The 17,083-nt window shown below is 64.4% G+C and overlaps 1 protein-coding gene across 4 annotated transcripts in view; it reads right to left on the reverse strand.

The window, feature by feature from the left end:
• LOC138826396 (homeobox protein cut-like 2) overlaps window positions 1-16,151 on the reverse strand; it is a 125,430-nt gene extending 109,279 nt beyond the window's left edge. The window contains exon 1 of one of the 4 annotated variants that reach the window (XM_070021524.1): window positions 16,098-16,151. Coding sequence is in view for 1 of the 4 variants with exons in the window: in XM_070021514.1 (XP_069877615.1) it covers window positions 15,626-15,685 (60 nt within the window). In the remaining 3 variants the exon portion in view is untranslated. Of the gene's footprint in view, window positions 1-14,656; window positions 14,781-15,625; window positions 15,804-16,097 lie in introns of those variants that run through there. The other 3 variants (XM_070021521.1, XM_070021514.1, XM_070021522.1) reach the window with 3 other exon arrangements.
• Between the last annotated feature and the right edge of the window lie 932 nt (window positions 16,152-17,083).

The raw sequence follows: 17,083 nt of genomic DNA on the forward strand, positions 1-17,083 counted from the left end.
CTGCCAGGCCCCCCACTCCCAGCCTCTCAAAATCGGCGAGCCCCAGGGAGGTGGGACACAAGCTGGTGAAGAACAGGGCCTCGGCCCCCACCATGCCCTCTGCACTGGGGCGGTGGCGGGGATCCCGTCCAAGAGCCCCAGCGCTGCCTGTTTAGGGGTACAGGAGGAGGTGCACATTAGCACAGCTCACACAGATATCGAGGAGAGAATACAGTGCCCTCGGGCTGCGTGCCTGGAGTGGTTTGGATTAGGGTTGGTTGTTTTGTTTTGTTTTTGGCTCCTTGTCTTGTTCACAATCCCCGGGGTGAATAATGAATAGCAGCAAGGAAAGGTGCATTGGGCCCCAGCCGTCCCCCAGTGCCTGGGAAGGGGTGGTTCTCCTGTCTCCACACTGGCCTGTTTGCCTCCCACACCCAGAGATGGCAGGCGGCAGGCGTGAGCAGCGGGCCAGGTGAGAACAGTGGAAAGGCTTGTCCAGCCCCAGCTCCACCCCAGGCTCTGAGCCTTTAACCCTCCCCAGTACTATCCTCCTCCATCCGCCCAGCCTCCGCCCCACCCTTCTTCGCTGTCCTGGGTAAAGTTCCTGGCAGGACTCAGTTCAAGCCCCATCACGCTGTGCTCAGACCACACTGGCTGCCTCTCCCTTCCCAGAACCACAGGTGTGTCAGCCCACCCAGCCCCTTTGTTCGTGCTGCTTCCTCCCTCAGATTGGACTGCCAGCCCCACCCCCACCTCGCTTCACTAACTTGGGTGTCCTTCTCTGAGGCCCAGCTCCTCTTCCTGGCTTCTTGGCTCAGGATTTGTCATTCTCCACGTGTGATGATTGATGCTATAAACACGTGGACAGCACCAGCATCTGGAGGGCAGAGACCACATGGCTCCGACCCCAGGGCCTTAGCCCATGGCCTGGGGCCTGGCGGGTGCTAAATGGACTCCAGTGAGCAGTCTCCTCTAGGCCCAAGCCTTGCCCACTGTTTACCCAAGGTGCACTACAGCTTCTGGAACCTTCTGTACCTAACGTGTGGTTCTTTGCAGAGAGCCAGGGTCACATTACAAGCCCAGATAAATATTTAATCACCAGCGGAGGCTGGCAGGCCTCAGCCGGGGCGGCCCTGCGCTCGGCCTTCGGTTAGCGTCCTGAGCACACACGTGCGTGTGCTCATCTGCCCACAAGAGCCCCCAGGGGCACTGAGCTCCCCGGCCGGCCTGAGGAAGGCAGCCAGGGAGCGGGAAGCCATGTGGCTTCGGTGCTCAGGCGCTGGCCTCTGCTTCAGTGAGAGGCGAGGGCCACTCCAGACAGCAGGAGCCCAGGCCAGGGGCCAAAGGTGCAGACGCAGAGCCCAGGGATACTGAAAAGCAAAATCACCCCAGGTATGGTGGAGCCTGCCTATAATCCCAGCTACGGGTAAAGTGGAGGTAGGAGGCCAGCTCAGGCAAAGATGTGAGAGGCCAGGTCAACAAAAATGCTGGGTGTAGGGCTGGAGGCATGGATCGAGTGGTACAACGCTGGTGTACCCAGTGTGGAATCAAATCCAAATCCCAAAGGGGAAAAAAGCAGGGTGGTCGTGCATGCCTGTAATCCCAGCTGTGCTAGAGGTAGAGGAAGGACAATCAGGGCTGGCACTGGCAAAAAGCTTGAGACTCTACTTCAAAAGGAACTAAAGCACAGAGGCCAGGAGTGTGACTCAAGTGGTGGAGCGCCAGCCTCGCAAGCAGAGGCTGTGCATTCAAATCTCAGCAATAAATAAATGAACCTGAGAGCAGTATCCCAGAGGGGGGGGCCCCGGGAGGAGGGGGCGAGGGTCAGACGGGGCTGGCGGGCGCAGATACAAGAACCACGGCCGGCCAGCAGGCCTCAGAACTGGCCCCCGCTTCCCTCCCACAGCACCCAATCAATCCTCCCAGTCCCATCCGCTCCCCAAAACCACACCACACCCCAAGTCCTCAGACGCTCAGCCCAGCAAACAGGAAGAACTACAGACAGGAAGGACTACAGACAGGAAAGAGAGGCGGGCAGAACCACGGCCATGGTGGGTAAGGGAGCCTTGGGGGGAATGCATGGACGTGCATGGGTGTGCATGCGTGGGTGTGCACATGCGTGTACCTGTGCAGCCCGGCTCTCCTGCCCTCCGACCAGAGGCCCCCAGCAACTACAGAGCCCCTGGGGAACCCCACTTCCTCCGGGGTCCGGCCGCATGCTCCCCACAGCCTGAGGCCAGCACGTGACGGGACAGACACAGGCTGCCCTCTCCCATGCGCCTCAAGTCAAGAAGATCCTGTGAGCGCGGGAATATAGGGGAGCTCCATGGCGCCAGGAAACACCCTGTCTCTAAAGTGAAGGGTAAGGGGAGGGCCTGTTGGGCACGGGGATAGAGACAAAGCCAGGCAGTGGTGACACGTGCAAGGGTCCTGAGGTCAGAAATGTGTATTGGGGCGGTGGGAGGCATGGGAGTCCAGTAAGAAATGAGATTGGGGTAAAGTGGGGGAGACAAGCTGTGAAAAGCCAAGGTCAAACTTCACCAGAGGAGCAATAGGGAGCCGGCAGCACTCTTAGACAGAGGAGAGCACGCTCACCCAATCTGGCCTTTTAGTAAAGATCAATCACGGCCAGCTCAGAGTCCAGGAGTCCTGGCTTCAGCCTTGGAGTCAGGCAGGACGTAGTGATCCACCACTGGTCACCGTCAGCTCCCCCAGAGGCTGGGGAAACAGGGGCCTGTCCTGGGCTAGGAGTAGGCATGGCAGGAGCAGTGCCCAGCCTCCACACAGAGCCCCCAACCCCATCCTTCAGGGCCCAGCCTCCACACAGAGCCCCCAACCCCATCCTTCAGGGCCCAGCCTCCACACAGAGCCCCCAACCCCATCCTTCAGGGCCCAGCCTCCACAGAGCCCCCAACCCCATCCTTCAGGGCCCAGCCTCCACACAGAGCTCCCAACCCCATCCTTCAGGGCCCAGCCTCCACAGAGCCCCCAACCCCATCCTTCAGGGCCCAGCCTCCACAGAGCCCCCAACCCCATCCTTCAGGGCCCAGCCTCCACACAGAGCCCCCAACCCCATCCTTCAGGGCCCAGCCTCCACACAGAGCCCCCAACCCCATCCTTCAGGGCCCAGCCTCCACACAGAGCCCCCAACCCCATCCTTCAGGGCCCAGCCTCCACAGAGCCCCCAACCCCATCCTTCAGGGCCCAGCCTCCACACAGAGCCCCCAACCCCATCCTTCAGGGCCCAGCCTCCACACAGAGCCCCCAACCCCATCCTTCAGGGCCCAGCCTCCACACAGAGCCCCCAACCCCATCCTTCAGGGCCCAGCCTCCACAGAGCCCCCAACCCCATCCTTCAGGGCCCAGCCTCCACACAGAGCCCCCAACCCCATCCTTCAGGGCCCAGCCTCCACACAGAGCCCCCAACCCCATCCTTCAGGGCCCAGCCTCCACACAGAGCCCCCAACCCCATCCTTCAGGGCCCAGCCTCCACAGAGCCCCCAACCCCATCCTTCAGGGCCCAGCCTCCACACAGAGCTCCTTCCCAGCCAGGCCTGAGCCCCCAGCTCTCTGGTGAGACCCTTCAAGGCTGTTCTCCCATCTTTAGGAGAACTCGATTCCTTTGGCCCTTGCTGGAGACAAATGGCTCAGGGATGGGGTGGTGGCCCTGTTTCCTTTGTTTCCAGGGCTGGCCTCGGCTCAGCACCCCTCTGCAGGGCCCGAACCCGGTCAGGACTGAGCCCTCCTCCTTGTCTGGAAAGGGGTGGGGGTGGGGTCTCCGCGGCTTAGGCCTAGACAGCTGGGTAGGGCATCACTTTCCAGAAAATTCCCCTGGGACCACACCCTCGGTCACATTCTCCTGCAACAGAGCTCAGAAACCCCTCTCTGTGTATGTTTCCGTCTCTCTGTATTTCTGTCTCTGTGTCTGTGTATTTATTCTCTCTCTCTTCTCTCATCTTCTCCCTTCCTCCCCAGCCAGGGTGAGGTGTAAAAATCTCCCAAGATCCCAATTTGGAGGAAGGCCGGATCCGCTGTTCAGCTGGGAAGGCCGGGCCTCCGCAGAGAGGCCGCAATCAGCCAGGTTTGAAGATCAGGGAGCATTAGGCCATTCCCAACTGGGTTTACTAATCAAACAGCCAAATCCTTCATAACCAGCCGATCCCTACAGGGCAATTAAAGCCTTCCCTTTTAAAACACTTGCCACACTGTCTGGGGACGGAAAGAAAAATTTGCAAAATTCATTTGATAAATTAGCCAGGGAAAATAAGAAAGGAGTGAATCAAGCTTTGTTCTTTTCATTTTTTTTAATTATGGAATTCACAATGCCTGAATAATGTTTAATAAGAACTATGAAAATTCCTAACAGTATTACAACATAACACAAAAGAATTAACCTGGTTACCGTGAAAAATTGCATATTTAATTAAGAACAGAGAGTTCAAAACTACCCAGAGATTTGGAAAGCGCTGTTGCCAGAGGGGCTGAATTACACACGCCGCCATCACCCAGGTGTCCCCATTAAGTGACTCCGGGCAGATGACATCAAATTCATTTCAAAAGCACCAGAAACCAAGCATTCACTTGGGTTGCTCCAGCGAAAGGAACTACCCTGCTGCTGCAAATCAGACCCCTTGTTGATAAAGGCAATAATTAAAGAATAATGTTAATTAGCTGCTTTTATTGGAAGAAATGCACAGGAGTTGGAAGCTTTTCAGCCTGCCAGGGAGCCGCTCCCTCTCTTTCTGGAAGAAGGGGAGCAACTGTAAGGCCTCAAGGTGGGAGGGGACGGGGTAGGGGGACAGGACAGGGACAGGGCTGGGGGTGAGGGCTCAGGGACAGGACGGGGGACAGAGCAGAGGGATAGGATGGAAACAGAACAGGGGACAAAATAAGGACATGACAGGGGATGGGGACAGGGCAGGAGACAGGATGGGACAGGACAGGAGACAGGACAGGGCAGGGGACAGGACAGGGGAACAGGAAGGAGACAGGACAGGGCAGGGGACAGGATGGGGACCGGGAGAGGGACAAGGCAGGGGAACCAAGCCTGGGACAGGCCAGGGAACAGCATGGACGCCAGGTCAGCACAGAAAGGGAGATGGCCCTTTGTAGAGAGGGTGTGGTCCCTGTGTGGCAATCAGCTGGCTCACCCCAGGCCCTCAGGAAGGAGGGCACCGAGGGTACGGCCGCCCCGCAGCCTCTGCAGTCACTGCTGACATGCCACTGACCGCAGCTTCCCGCCAGCCACACAGCCACTTCCGGCCACGCTCACCCCCACGCAGCCACTTCCGGCCACGCTCACCCCCACAGCCACTTCCTGCCACGCTCACCCCCACGCAGCCACTTCCTGCCACGCTCACCCCCACGCAGCCACTTCCTGCCACGCTCACCCCCACGCAGCCACTTCCTGCCACGCTCACCTCCACGCAGCCACTTCCTGCCACGCTCACCCCCACAGCCACTTCCTGCCACGCTCACCCCCACGCAGCCACTTCCTGCCACGCTCACCCCCACGCAGCCACTTCCTGCCACGCTCACCCCCACGCAGCCACTTCCTGCCACGCTCACCTCCACGCAGCCACTTCCGGCCACGCTCACCCCCACGCAGCCACTTCCGGTCACACCCCCACACAAGCCTCCTCTGGTCACACTCACCCCCCACAGCTACTTCCGGCCACTCACCCCCACAGCTACTTCCGGCCACACTCACCCCCCCATACAGCCACTTTCGGGCACACGCACCCCGACACAGCAGCTTCGGGCCACATTCACCCCCTCCAGCCCACTTCCGGTCATGCTCCTCCTGCCACACGCTTGCACCGCCATTTGTCACACTTCCGCTCACTCCAGACAATCTCACCAGGTCCGGACGGCCAAACAGGCCCGACACCCCAGAACCCCACTTTCTCTAGGCCGCGCCGCGCCTCCCCGCGGGAGCCCGGCCCGCGCGGAGGCCCGGCGGGGAACACGGCGACCGCGGGCACCGGACAGGTGAGCGCCCCGACACCCCAACTCCGGCTCTGCCCGCCCTGCCCAGCTGCCGCGGACGGCGCCCTCCTCGGACAGACGCCCGGACAGACGCCCCGCCCGGCCCCGCCCTGCGCCCTTTGCGGGGATGGGGGCCGGGGGCAGGACGACCTGCACAGGGGATGCGGGACTGGAGGAGAGGACAGTCTGGATAGGGCGGCCGGCACAGGGGGACGGGGACGGGGCGGCCGGCACAGGGGGACGGGGACGGGGCGGCCGGCACAGGGGGACGGGGACGGGGCGGCCGGCACAGGGGGACGGGGACGGGGCGGCCGGCACAGGGGGACGGGGACGGGGCGGCCGGCACAGGGGGACGGGGCGGCCCGCACGCACGGCCGGCGCGGCCCCGGCCCGGAGGCGGAGCAGCAGCGGAGCGCACTGCCTGCCGGGACGAACCGCACAAAGTAGGCCGCGGGCCTCGTGGGGATGCGGGAGGCGCCTGCACCCACGACGCCAGCCAGGAGCTGGGCAGCAAAGGCGGCTCTCGGGGCGCCGCCCCAGTCACCGCGGGTCCGGTACGCGGGGTCCCGCACATCCGGAGCCCAGCGCCGTTCCCGCCCGGCGGCCGCCCCCTGCCAGCCTGGTCACCTTTGTGGGGTCATGGGGCCGAGGTGACAGCCACGCCCAAGCCTCCATCCGCTGGGCCCCGGGCCTGACGACCCCGCTTCGTCACCTGTGCCACCCCTGCCTCCCACTGCGGGAGATCACACGCGGGCGCCGCGCTTTGCCGTGGGGAGCCATGCACTGTGCTGCCAGACAGCCACTGCGCACCTAGCCGGATCGCGCCGGAGCCCCGCCCAGGGCGCATGCGCACGCACTCCCTGACCAGAGCGCGCGAACACGTGCACCTGCACATACACGCATTCCGCCCAGAGCGCGAGCACGTACACATGCACGCATTCCCCCCCAGAGCACGTGCACGTACACATACACGCATTCCCGCCCAGAGCGCGAGCGCGTGCACGTACACATACTCGCATTCCCGCCCAGAGCGCGAGCGCGTGCACGTACACATACACGCATTCCCACCCAGAGCGCGAGTGCGTGCACGTACACATACACGCATTCCCGCCCAGAGCGCGCGAACACGTGCACCTGCACATACACGCATTCCGCCCAGAGCGCGAGCACGTACACATGCACGCATTCCCGCCCAGAGCACGTGCACGTACACATACTCGCATTCCCGCCCAGAGCGCGAGCGCGTGCACGTACACATACGCGCATTCCCACCCAGAGCGCGAGTGCGTGCACGTACACATACACGCATTCCCGCCCAGAGCGCGAGCGCGTGCACGTACACATACACGCATTCCCGCCCAGAGCGCGAGCACCTACACATACAGCATGTACACGTATTCCCACCCAGAGCTCTTTGATGCGCACGCACACGTACATACACATTCTCCCCAGCACATGCACGTGCACGTACACGTTCCTCGCGGGGCACATGGACGCGCTCCCGCCCAGACCCGCAGCCATCCTCAGCTGTTCAAGTGAAAGAGGCGCGGTCGGCGGGCCCAGCATGAATCACCACCCGCTCTACAGCCCAACCCAGCCTCGGCAGGGCCGGGGACCTGGGCCCTGGCCGGACCCGCGCCGGGCGGGGGGCGGCGGAGCGCATCTCACGGTGGACAGGAAGCGGCGAGCCGCCGCCGGGCCGGGCACCCCGCGGGGCCCCTGGCCGGGCCGTCGATGGGGCCGCAGAGCGCGAGCCGGGCTGGACACCGCGATGGGCGCCTGGCTCGGCGGACGCTCCAGGGCGGGCGCCGGTGGCTCGCGGCCGGAGCCGAGGCCTGGGGTTCAAAGCCGGGGCGGGGGGCGCCGCCGGGGCGCAGGTGAAGGGCGCCGGCCTGCAGCCCGGACGCCCCGAGTTCAAGACCCACAACCAAAAAGAGCACGCAGTCCGTCCACGAGGAAGACAGGGCAATGGCTCACCGATTCCCAAGTACACAGCACGCGGGATTTCTCTACAGAGGGTTTCTGCCTTTAATATTTGGCCCCATTTTTAAAGATCAATAATTTTGTTCTGATTCTGATTTCCCATGTTACACTGGGGACTTCAACATCCCTGTCAGAGCAAGCTGAACTAGACGAGGCCAAGAACGCTAGAAACAGCCATCAGAGGCCAGCGGCCAGTGTTTGCGGAGCCTGGAAAGTCAGAGGACTTTGCCTCAAAAGCGATGGGAAGCCTTGGCGACAGCCCCTCACTGGCCGGTAAACAATCTCACTGGCTGCCGCGTGTCAACACAGCCAAGACGCCAGTCAGTCAGGGACACAAACCCAGGGAGCAAAGTCCGAGCCAGGTGAGGGCAGGAGGCCGCTGGCCGCCGCACAGGAGATGGGGGTGGGATGCAGGTGGGGGCGAAGTATTTACTGATGAGTTGGCATGGGGGGCAGGCAGCTCTGCTTCTGCCCTATGGATCTGAGACGGGTGGTGAGGAAAGTTAAATTTTGATCAACTTGCGCTGGATGCATCGTTCACACAGACATTCACGTGCACCGAGAAGAAAGCAAGCATAGTCTGTTTTACACACTTGCAATTCTAGCTACCAGGGAAGCAGAAGGGGGTAGAGGCTTGTGAGTTCGGGGCCCGCCAAAGCTATGTAACAGTACCGTATTAAGGGGGGAGGGGACGGAAGAGAGGGCAGGAGGCTGGATGGAAAGCCCTTCCTTAGGTTTTCCCACTTGCTGATCTGATTTCTGTATCAGTGTGTTGGCACAGACCGTCTGCCCGCGCTGCCCAGCTGGCTCGTCAGTCGCGCCCTCCTGCGCAGGCCCGGCGCTGTCCCATGGTTTCAGCGGCCCGCCCCTTCTGTTTCCAAGGTCCACGCTCATTTTTTTTGCTACCTCCAGCACATGCTTGGTTTTTACAATAAATCTATTTGCCAGACAGACTCCGTGCAAAGCCTTCAGCCGATGGTGTGGGTAGGCCTCGGAGTGCACATCTGCAAAACGGGGTGACCAGTACCCTAGGGTTTAAGGATGAGCAAGTGCGGTACACCCCGTATCAGCTCTGGGGTTCTGACCCAAAGCGGGGACCGGGAGCGGCGGGCAGGGCCGGCCGTGGGAGGGTGGGCAGCATGGGAGAGGAGGGGGCTGCAGATGGCGGCTCAAAAACACCTGACAAACTTTTTTAATAAAGGTTGCGAGTGTGTCTCCTCGGGTCTTCATCAGCGGCGCGCGTATTGAGCGGGGGCCATATTGACGGGATAAATCTTGCTAATGTCCAGGGTGGCGATCAATACCTGCTTATTATCAGCCCGGGTGCAGGATTCCGTTGCTCGAGACGGGCTGGCGACAAGGGCACCAGCAGGCGTGGTGGGGCGCCGGGGCCTCTCTGCCGGGCCTTGGGCCAGGCTCACAGCCGTGCTGCCACCTGCTGGCCGGGCGGCCAGGGCGCTCGGGCCTCAGTCTGCCCAGCTGTAACATGGGGACCAAAGGATGTGAAAATCAACAGTGACGGAAGAAGACCCCAAGAGGCTGTGCCTGGACCCAGCAAGGAGGAGGGGGCCGGGTGAGGAAACTGAGGCACACGGCCCCTCCAGGACAGGGGCCAGCAGGCACCACCACTGCCATTCCACTGCTAGAAGTGAGGGGCCGCAGGCCTGCGGGGGAGAGGGAGGTGAGCTGGGGCCTGGGCTGGGGGACCGGCTTTGAGATCTGTGACAAAGGCAGCCACACCTCGGCGGGGGCACGCAGCCTGCCAGCCATTAATTAATGGCTGTATGAATTAGCATGGGCGCTGTGGCCCTTCATAGAACCGAGATGGACAGAACTAAGGATAAAACTGCAGGGCCAGAGGAGGGCAGAAGGGCCAGGGGTCCCAGAGAGCCCCCAAGAAGTCCAGGGACAGCGGCCCCACCCTGCCCCTGTGATGGACCACCTGCCAAGTTCCTGGGCGCTCACATCCTAAGGTCGACCACTCACATCCTAAGGTCTGTACTGGTCCACAATCACCCCAGGGAGACACCATGACCACGCCCAGGCAGGAAGCCACGCCCTCCTGACTCCCAGCTGGCTGAGGGCAGGGGGGAAGACCCTCCACAGAGCTTCCTCCAGTCCCTGTACTCAGTTCTTCTGCCCACCTCAGGGCCTTTGCACATGCTGTTCCCGCTTCTGGGATACTTCCCCTAACCTCATCCTTGAGATCATTGCTAAATGGTCACTTCGTCCAGGAAGCCATGCTCAGGGGTTCCTTCATCACACTGACTCAGAATTGAATGCCAATGTCTGGTCGTATACCAGACGCCCAGTGACACCTGTGCCCTCCCCCCCCACGTGGGCTCAGTGAACAGGAGCTGGGAGCTCGGCAATGCTAGCAGCTGCCTGGGTTATGTTACACATCCGTTACTATTTATACCGTTAATAATGACCGTCAGTAATGATACATTGATAGATATTGCCTTCATAAGGTGATCATGAATAAATGATACCAATGACGTAAGAGCAGTTAAGAACCACAGCAATTTCTGACCCTCCTCGCCGGCACTCAGCGCTCACACCGATCCAAAGCAGGCAGCTCGGACTCTCACGCGCCTCAGGCCAGGCTCGCGGCGTGGGGTTCTCGGCACCCGCCTCACCCCGGGTGCTCAGGACCCGTGCGTGGCCTCTGAGTGACCGGATGCCCCCCGCCGGGAGTCACAACCAGTGCCCACACCCAAACAGCCACCACACCAGGCAGCCGACCCAAACCCGCGTCGGTGTGAGCGGGGGCCCGGCCTGGAGAGGGGGACACTGACACGTTCCTCTTTCTTTCCCCATGATGGCAAACAGGAGTCTCGCATGGCTGGACTGAAGGGCAGCGGAGCCTGGGGGGTGGGAGGGAAGTTCTGAGCAGGGAGCCTCAGGCCTACTTTAGGGGTGACCGAGTTACTGGGGAGCAGACACAGAGGCTCGGTACTGCCCAGTCTCCTCCTCACAGGACAGTCGGTCGTTTCTAACACTAGGTACTGAGAAAGGCAGCCTGTGACCTTGCCAGCCTGTGACCTTGGCCCAGCTAAGGATACCCACTGCTGGCCTGAGCCCCTGTGGCCCCAGGGCCTTTGCACTGGGCTTGCTGCATTGTCCCCAGTTCTCCCCGATTCTCGGAAGCAGCTGCGGGGGGAGGGGGTCCCGTTCTTCAGGGACAGCTGCCATCTGGATCCTTGGGTGATTTCTCCTGTGTTCTGAGTGCCAAGAACTCCCCCAAAGTGAGCATGAATATACATGGAGCCAGGCGCACACGCGGGGGGGGGGGAGGGGGCCCCGCAGCCCTACCCTCGGAGCTCCAGACACACGGCACTGCGTCCTGGCACGGGAAGACAGGCTGACATAGCGCCAGTGTGGACCCCGGGCTGGGCTGACCACGGTCATGGCCAGCGTCTGCCACCCTGAGCCACCCCAAGTGGGCACTCACTAGTCCTGTCTGAAAAGAAAGGCACAGAGAGGCTGTGTGACACATCCAAGGGCACACAGCAGGTGTGGAGCCAGGCAGGCCCCTCCCAGTCCCAGGGGAAGCAAAGCAGCAGCAGCTTTTGGAGCTGAGTTTTATCCACCTAAGACTCAACGAAAAAATGAAAACTTCGCTCATGCCACAGCCTGTGATGGCAGCCACCACATAGGCCGGAAGCCCAGGGGCAGCTACACGGCCCTCTGCTTGTTTTTTGTCAATAAAGCTTTATTGGCACCCAGCCACATCCACTCATTCTTACTGGCTAAGGCTGTGTTCACACTACAAGGCAGAGTCAAGCACTGGCATCACAGACCATAAAACCCTCAAATCATGACATGCATTATTAGCTGAAGTTTTACCTCAGAAAAGTGCCAAGTCTGACGGCAAATCCTGCCTAGAGGGTCTAGAGACACCCAGTGAAAAGACTCAGGAAAACGCCAGTGTCCTCAGAGACATGAGCACAGATCTGTGTATTACAAAGGGAAGAGTTGTGGAACTCTTCAGCCTTCTTTGCGGACTTTTAAGACTGAATGAAAGGAAAGGTTTGGAAGCAGAGGGAAGGATGGCAGGTACAAAGGCCCTGGGGTAGGAAGTGCTGAGTGACTGAAGGGCAGAGGACATGGAGGCTACGGCAGACCGAATGGGATCCACCCAGGGAAGGGGACTGGGATTGTAACCTGCAGGTGAATGACACTATGTCCTACAAAACACCGCAAACAGTTTCTACCATGGCTTAGATGACAGGTAAGCCCATCCTACTTAAAAAAAAAAAATGTCTTCCATGGCCCGTGACCCCGCTGTCCCCACGGGGTTGGCTCATCGGAAATTCTCGCTGAGAGGCCACCAGGCTGGTCCTGGCGCAGTGAGCCAGGGAGCATGCGGCATCCAGGCGCGGTCTCCTGCACGCACCCCGGCTCACCCCAGAGGAAAGCCACACCCACCCCCAAGTCCCAGGACCAGGTCCCCTCCCCGCCACCCCCCCCCGCGTCCTCCCACCCGTGCCTGGCCACGGCTGAGCAAGCTGCCCAACCAGTGGCCGGCGGCTGGACCTGGCAGAGGGCGCCGGCATGCGCCAGGCCCGCAGCCAGACCATCTGCAGGAGAAAGGTCAGAGGTCGCCGAGGCAGGCGTGGGTTCCCGGAGAGCCCTTTCCTAAAAAGGAGGGAGGTGGGGACAAAAAAACAAAACAGATGGGGGGGATGCCCAGAAAGTCAGCCAAGTACCTGCTTCTAGATCTTTCTGCAGAAAAGACCTGGGGTGGGGGTGTCCTCAGAAACCACAGGGGAGACAGGATGGCACACACACACGTGTGCACACGCGCACGCACACACACACACATGCACGCATACACACAGACACAGACACACACCTCTCTGGGCAACAATTTGGCTTCAGAGATGGTTCTGGAAGGCTCTTCATCCTGGGTCCCTCTTCTGTCCCCTCCTCCTGGACCAGCCCCCCAACTCCCCGCACCCACAACCCCTCTGTTACAGCAAAGTTCCCAAAGTTCGGGTGGTGCTGACAGCGCTGATAGCTTATTTACTGGTGTCATCGGGAGAAGAAGGATCTGACACGTTGTTAAGCGATAGCGCATTTAGATAAGTCAAGCTGTCAGCGTCTAATGGATGTGCAAACTCCGCGCCGAGATGTAAAATTTATGCACTTCAGAATATCATAAGGTTATAATATTTTAATCACATTCACGCGCTTTTCTAAACTTTGAGCCGGGGGGAAACCAACACTCCATCAAGTGTGTCACGTCCCAGCAAGGAGCGCCCACGGGTCCACGCGCCCCGAGAACGCCCGACGTCCCGCCCCCCATGGCTGCCCTGCTCTTCCTTCCTCTGCCTGCCACCCCTGCAGCCCTGCCCGTCCCAACTCCCACGCGAGCCCAGAACACGGCCCCTCCACAGCAAAGCTGACTGCAGACACACAAAACAAACCACGGCCACGGAGAGGGGAGAAGCCACAGGCACGCAGGTGCAGGCCCCGCGTGGACGAAGACACGAGAAACCCGTAAACAGCTGCTGCCTGGGGCACAGTTCACAAAGCATCTTATAACCAAGTGAAGGACGTTGGCGGGCGGGGACGGCCGTGTGCAGGGAGCAGGGGGAGGAGAGGCTGGGGAGGGGTGCGATGGGCGCCCCGGTGGTGGCCTGGGCGGGGATGGAGGTGCAGGCCGCAAGGTCACCTTCCCCTGGCTGCTGTTTGAGGAACCGGGTTGCAAGAACTCTCCAGTGCGCCCCACGGCGGCCAGGCCCGGGCTGCCCCACCCGGGCCCGTTGTCCCCCATCTTAGGGCAGACATACAAGTTGGCCTTTCCTTCTTGGGGGGCGGGGGGTCCTCCCCTGAAAGAGTAGCAGAAAGACACAGCCATGGTCTCGGGCCGGAGAGGTTGCCAGGCCTGATGCTGCGCCCGGTCCCGGGGGGCTGGGGGGCCTGGGGGCGATGCCCGCCAGCTGGGAGACCCAGGGGAGTGGATGGGGCGGGCAGGCGGGCGCTGCAGCCCCGGGGACCCCACCCTGCACGCACTATGGACGTGAACGAGCACCCTGCCCTCCGCTTTCCTCCAGCCATTGTCTCCGCGGGAACCCCAAGACCCGGGCACCCCAAGACCCCCAGACTAAATCCACCTCCTCCCGAGCCTCTCTTAACAAAGGGATCCAACCCGGCGATGCAGCCAGGCTCAAGCTTTGGGGTGACCTCACCCGCTCCCCAGAAAACACCTGGGCAGAGGAGGACGGAGGGAGCGCCCAGCCCCTGCGCCCCTGGGCGGGCGCAGCTCAGCCCCCGGGAGCCGCGGCCCCCGCAGCCCCCCGCAGCCCCCCAGGAGCCGCGGCCCCCCGTAGCTCCCGCCCCGCAGCGCCCCGCTGGGGTCTCACCACGGCTCCAGCCGGGATAACAATGGGGCCCGGGCCGGGCTCGGTCTGCGCACCTGCGGCGGCAGCGCTAGCTCGCTCGGTCGGGGGCGCCGGCCACGGAGGAGATGCAGCCCGCGCGCGCCGCCGGAGTCCGGCCAACTGTGCCCCCTCGGCCCCAGCCCCGCAGCCCCCTCGGCCCCAGCCCCGCAGTCCCCTCGGCCCCAGCCCCCTCGGCCCCAGCCCCGCAGCCCCCTCGGCCCCAGCCCCGCAGCCCCCTCGGCCCCAGCCCCCTCGGCCCCCTCGGCCCCAGCCCCCTCGCCCCCCAGCCCCCTCTCCCACTAGGGCGCCATCCCGACCTCCAGGCCCCGATCCGTGTCCGCCGAGCCGGGGGAGGAGCGCGGGGTCCCGGGACCGTGGGGTTCGCGGGGCGCTCACCGCGGGAACTTGCCGAGGGGCCCACGGGTGGCCGCGGTCCCCGCGCCCGCCGCGCCGGCGGGGACAGTGCGGGACTTGGGGCGCCGATCGCGGGCGCCCGGGCTGCGTCTGCGGGGAGAGGGAGACGTGGGGTTCCCGAGGCCCGGGGCGGGGCGGGGACAGGTGCGGGTCCTCGGGGAGGGGGCCTCGCCGGTGACATTTCCAGGGGTCCCCCGCCGGGCTTCGGGGTCCCAGTCAGGTCCCGGGGGTCCCGCAGCGGGTTTCGGGAACCTGGCCGGGTCTGGGGGTCCTTATCGGCTTCGGGGATCCACCTGGGTCCCAGGGCCCCCGCCGGGTTTCAGGGGGCCCCCGCTGGGTTTCGGCCGGGTTTTGGGGACCTAGTCGGATTCCCGGGGTCCCTTGCCGGGTTTCTGTGTCCCCTCCGGTTATCGGGGTCCCAGCCGGGTCCCCGCCGGGTTTTGGGGTCCCAGCGCGCACTTGCGCCGGGCGAGGTGCGGACCGAGCCCGGGTCGGGACTTGAGGGGCGCAGGGGCAGCGAGGGGCGCAGCCGAACCCCGTTGCTCCCCGCCCGCCGCCTCCCCGCGTCCTCGCCCGCGGCCCCGGCCCCAGCCCCGCATCGGCCGGCGCGAAGTTGGGCGGCGCGCGGAGAGCGGCGGCGCGGCCCCCGCATCCCGGCCCCGCGCCCCCGGCTTCCCCGCGGTCCGCGGCGCTAATCGATGACCGAACGGAACAAAGAGCGGCGCCGAGATCGATCGCCGATCGCCGGCCCCCGTCGGTGGCGGCCGCCCCGCCCCGCGCCCCCGGCCCGGCCCCGGCCCGGCCCCGGCCCCGCGCCCCGGCCCCCGGGCGCCCGCCCGCCCGGCCGCCCGCCCGCGCCGCCCCGCACCGACCTGCAGCCGCCGCAGATCCGGCCGCCAGCCCCGGAGCGCCGAGCCCACGTCGGCGGCCATCTTGGGCGGCGGGAGCCGCGCGGAGTTCGGCTTCGCTCAATGGCTGCGCGGGACCCGTCCTGGCCGCTCGCGCCGCCCCGGGCGACCCCCGACCCCGACCTCCGACCTCCGACCCCGGCCGCACGGGGGCGGGGGGGGCGCCCGGATCCCCCCCCAGGGGCGCGGGAGAAATCTGGGCGCCCGCCCGGAGGCGGCGGCGGGGCCGGAGGGGCCGGGCGGAGGCGGCGGCCGGGGAGGGTCGGGGTCCGCGGCCCGCGCCGCCCCCCGCGCCCCGCGCCCCGCGCCCGCCGCGCGCCGCCCGTCACTCTCGGAAACTCGCGGCCGCCGCCGCCGGCGGGGAGCTGAGGCGCGGGGGGCGGCGCCGACCCCGCAGCGGCCCCGCCGGCCCCGCGCAGGGGCCCGCCGGACTTACCGACAGGCCGCGGTCTCCTGGCCGAGCGGGCGCGGACGACGCCGGGCGCGGGGTCCCGGGTCCCGGGGCGCCGCCGCGCGCGGCCGCCAGGGGGCGGCACCGGGCCGTGGGAACCGCGCGCTGGGGCGTCGGGCCCGTGCGGGGTCTGGGGGGCCGTGCGGGGTCTGGGGGGCCGTGCGGGGTCTGGGGGTTCCAGGGCGGGGCCTCGGGGCCCGTGCGGGGGCTCAGGTCCGAGGGGTGGGGGCGGCTCCTTGCTGGAGAAGTCCGCCTCTGGTTTCGGGGTCCCCTCCGGATGCGCAGCGCCAACCCATGTCATGGGGCCCAGGCTCCCCCCGCCCGGCCCTGGCTGTGGTCGCCTTTATCGGGGTTCAGAGCCCCCTGGACGGAGGGGAAGCGGTTCGGGGTTCAGTTTTCCTCCTTTTTGTTTCTGGGTCCCACAGACCCCCAGCCCCGGCCCCGCCCCCACCCCTGACCTCGGGGTCCCCTCTGCGGTCTCCCCTCCCCCACCCCGACCTCGGGGTCCCCTCTGCGCCCTCCCCCACCCCCCACCTCGGGGTCCCCTCTGCGCCCTCCCCCCACCCCGACCTCGGGGTCCCCTCTGCGCCCTCCCCCACTGTCCTACCTCGGGGTCCCCTCTGCGCCCTCCCCCACCCCGACCTCGGGGTCCCCTCTGCGCCCTCCCCCACCCCCCACCTCGGGGTCCCCTCTGCGCCCTCCCCCACTGTCCTACCTCGAGGTCCCCTCTGCGCCCTCCCCCACCCCGACCTCGGGGTCCCCTCTGCGCCCTCCCCCACCCCCCACCTCGAGGTCCCCTCTGCGCCCTCCCCCACCCCCCACCTCGAGGTCCCCTCTGCGCCCTCCCCCACCCCGACCTCGGGGTCCCCTCTGCGCCCTCCCCCACCCCCCCACCTCGGGGTCCCCTCTGCGCCCTCCCCCATCCCCCACCTCGGGGTCCCCTCTGCGCCCTCCCCCACTGTCCTACCTCG

Source organism: Dipodomys merriami, unplaced genomic scaffold (genome assembly GCF_024711535.1).
Source record: "Dipodomys merriami isolate MVZ:Mamm:240054 unplaced genomic scaffold, mDipMer1.0.p SCAF_142, whole genome shotgun sequence".
Classification (NCBI taxonomy): domain Eukaryota; kingdom Metazoa; phylum Chordata; class Mammalia; order Rodentia; family Heteromyidae; genus Dipodomys; species Dipodomys merriami.